General features: G+C 45.0%; 1 protein-coding gene across 1 annotated transcript in view; it reads right to left on the reverse strand.

The window, feature by feature from the left end:
- Positions 1–1431, reverse strand: part of LOC135818061 (protein NATD1-like) — a 13034-nt gene extending 11603 nt beyond the window's left edge. Inside the window, exon 1 of the mRNA XM_065331381.1 lies at positions 1203–1431. Coding sequence (XP_065187453.1) covers positions 1203–1353 — 151 coding nt within the window. The 5' untranslated portion in view covers positions 1354–1431. The remainder of the gene's footprint in view (positions 1–1202) is intronic.
- Positions 1432–3177: the final 1746 nt, after the last annotated feature.

A 3177-nucleotide genomic window follows, 5' to 3' on the forward strand; every position in this document is an offset into this window, starting at 1 on the left:
TGCTCAAGACGCATGGTTATCAAATCCTCACGGGAAAGACAGCGCCCATAAGCTGCTCCGCTGACTCGTGCTATATACACAGCGCCCATAACCGATTCCACTGACACACCAGCATGTCTGTTAATTTCAAGTTTTCATGTTCATTCTTTCCCTACAACATATCATGTAGATTAGTGTTTAGCTGGAACGCCCTTTGGCGAGGTCCCTGGTTCGAGTCCCAGTGGGCAAGAACTGCCAATTTTCCTTCAGACGTGCCGCTTCACAGCTACTCAAATCGCGTTCAAAGTTCAAACTCGTGAATACCGTAAAAGTCCGTAAATAAATACGTACCGTAGTGACGCACATCAAGGCGCATGCGCTTATGAGTGAGTTTTCGCGTTATTTGCTATATTTTGCGGGTCGTTTTTGTCTCACACATAGGCGCATGCACTTGAGTTGCTAGTGTACCGGTGCCAAATAGTGCGGTAACGCACTGCACATTAAACTATGCGAACAGGGTGTTTTTGTGGTGTCCGTGTGTCGCGGATGGAATTGCATTTAGGTTCACTTATAAGCCCATGCGCTTATTTGTGAGGGTGTGCTTATGCCCGGATATAGGCACATGCGCTTAAATGCGCGTCACTACGGTACCTACTCTCGAATTTAGTGGCCACACCCGTACTAACTTTTGGACGGGTACTGACTTTCGGGCGGGTACTGACTTTCGGGCGGGTACTGACTTTCGGGCGGGTACTGACTTTCGGGCACGAACTAACTTTCGGACCCGACTTGTGTGTAGTGGAGACGTCACTTTCATGTAGATGTACATGCTACGCGCTGCATTTGCGCACCGTACCGGTACATATTTCGGGCAGTATGTTTATCGGGCTCGACTTGACTTCAACATACAGAGCCAAGAGAATCGAGGGGGTATTTATTTCGGGCAGGTACTTATTTACGGACTTTTACGGTAATTGAATTGACCACGCTGAATTATCCCGTACCTCTTTGTGTGGAGTTGATTTATTATGGTGAATTGTGAAAGGCATTATTGTACCTCGGGGTCCAGTTACATGTAGTACTGATTCCCACAGAATCAACAGACACAGCCACTATGTCCAATGAAAGGCTTCACTACAAGCAATCATCGTCGACTGAACCCATCAACATTATCATCACGAATGTTAGACAAATCAGTATTCAATGACACCGGACGCACTAACCCTGTTCAAGACGCATGACGAACTCGCCCATCTCGGGGCTATGCTCAACACCTGAGGGGAACTGGAAAGGACGACTATGGCAAGGTCTTGTGACTTCGGCTCTCACAGGACAGCCGAGGGGCGGCAGAATCCGTGCCATGGATCGCAACATGACGAAGCTAAACTAACCCAAAAAATGATGCAATGATCAAATCTCAAAACGGTTCACTGATTCAGTGCACTAGTGCCCGGAGTAGACCCAGGTGCTCGAAGTCCGTACACTTTTACAGTGTGTGTTTGTCGAGCTGAAACTCACACTAGCAATGATCACTTGCCAGAATCCTGCTCGTGGATGGAAGGTATCTTGTCCAAGTTTGTTCTGAGGCCAGGCTCGATTGAACCAGGCCATCTTTCGATCCGATCTGTTTCTCTGGAGTTCGCTGATTTTTCATATCAAATTTTTGTGTCGCGGAGGGTACTCTAAGTCCGTACTGATCAGAGGTGACTCGAAATACACACATATTTCTGCTAATTGCTAACTTGCAATCCCTCGGTTACGACGAAAGCACCGAAGGGATATGTTTGGCATGTGCCTCCACCAGTATTTCTTGCAAAAGCGTAGTTTGTTGCCGAACTGCAAGCTGTTTTAGTCGGCTCAGAGAAGAAGCAGCTGCGCTGTGAAAACCGCGGGAAAACAGTGGTGGAGATGCCAGGAGTGTCAACCTTTCTGCAAGAATTGGTGGTTCTCTGTAAATTCTTCTCCTCTGGCCATTGTCAGCTCTAAGGTGGCTCTTGATGATTGAGTGAAGGTCTGTTTGACGCTGTGTCCGTTCGAAATCGGTCTTGGCAAAGTTGATTTTTGCATGAAATGTAACCCAATTTGTATTTCGTATGGGCACTCGAAAACCCACTCGCGTGGTATGGGACTTCTGCTTATCGTAGATCCCTGAAAATTGCTACGCGAGGAGAACATACCACACTGTCCCCTCGATAAAATATTTGAGTCGAATACAATAACAGAACATGAAATTATGGGCGTACGAACTTAGGATACCATGTACGGACTTCGAGCACCTGGGTCTACTAGTAGTGGGCTATCAGTATCAAACTAAAATTTATCATGGACCTGGTTCTACTGTACGGTTATCAAAATAATAATTATTAATATTATCATAACCAGACGACAAACAAACGAACGAATGTGTATGATTCAAAAAAGACTCGTACGATGTGATTTGGCCTTTTTTTTTAAATAGCATGGTGTAAAAATTAATGACGTTTTTTTCAGCCACTTCTATGCAAGCTACGTCCAAACGTTGCAAGTGAAGTGGAAGTGCTATCCTTCATGCCCGTTGTGTCAAAAAATGGGAATGATCCCACTTTGGAAAGTGTCTTGAATCATGCCCTGCTTTCATAGTATTCTCAGGATTCAAATAATTGGTGTACCATTTTTTTAACAAAATGTGTAAAATGGCATCACAAACCGGCTGAGATATTCGGTCATCAATGTTCTGAAGTTGATTGATATCACTTCAAGGATTGCTGGTGGATAGAAATTAATCTGTCAACTGCATTGTATGCTGCGAAAGCTGTGTTTTTGAATTTGTAACTAGTGGCTGTGTCATACGGTAGAATTGGATAGGTAGCATAGCATCGCAGCCATGTTTTCGTTCTCCCAGAGTGTATTCTGTGGCCTACTGTTCTTCATTATTGTCTTTAGTGATGGCAAGATGGCCTGACCTCGTCCAAAGGCCCTGCGGAAGCAATTCACCGCCCTCCTCGTCCATTCAGGGGCTTACTTGACACATTTTACACAAAACGGCAAAGCACCCACCACTAGTGTTATACCGACGTGGCAGGGAGAATTAAATTATATGCACCAAATTTTCTGGTCAATGTTGATCTACGATAAACTGGCTCTCATTTGCCACCACCCATGTTTCGATACAGCCATCCGAAGCAGAGAAACAGCCATAAGAAAAGCAAATTTTACACA

The sequence above is a fragment of the Sycon ciliatum genome, chromosome 5, assembly GCF_964019385.1.
Source record: "Sycon ciliatum chromosome 5, ocSycCili1.1, whole genome shotgun sequence".
Lineage (NCBI taxonomy): Eukaryota > Metazoa > Porifera > Calcarea > Leucosolenida > Sycettidae > Sycon > Sycon ciliatum.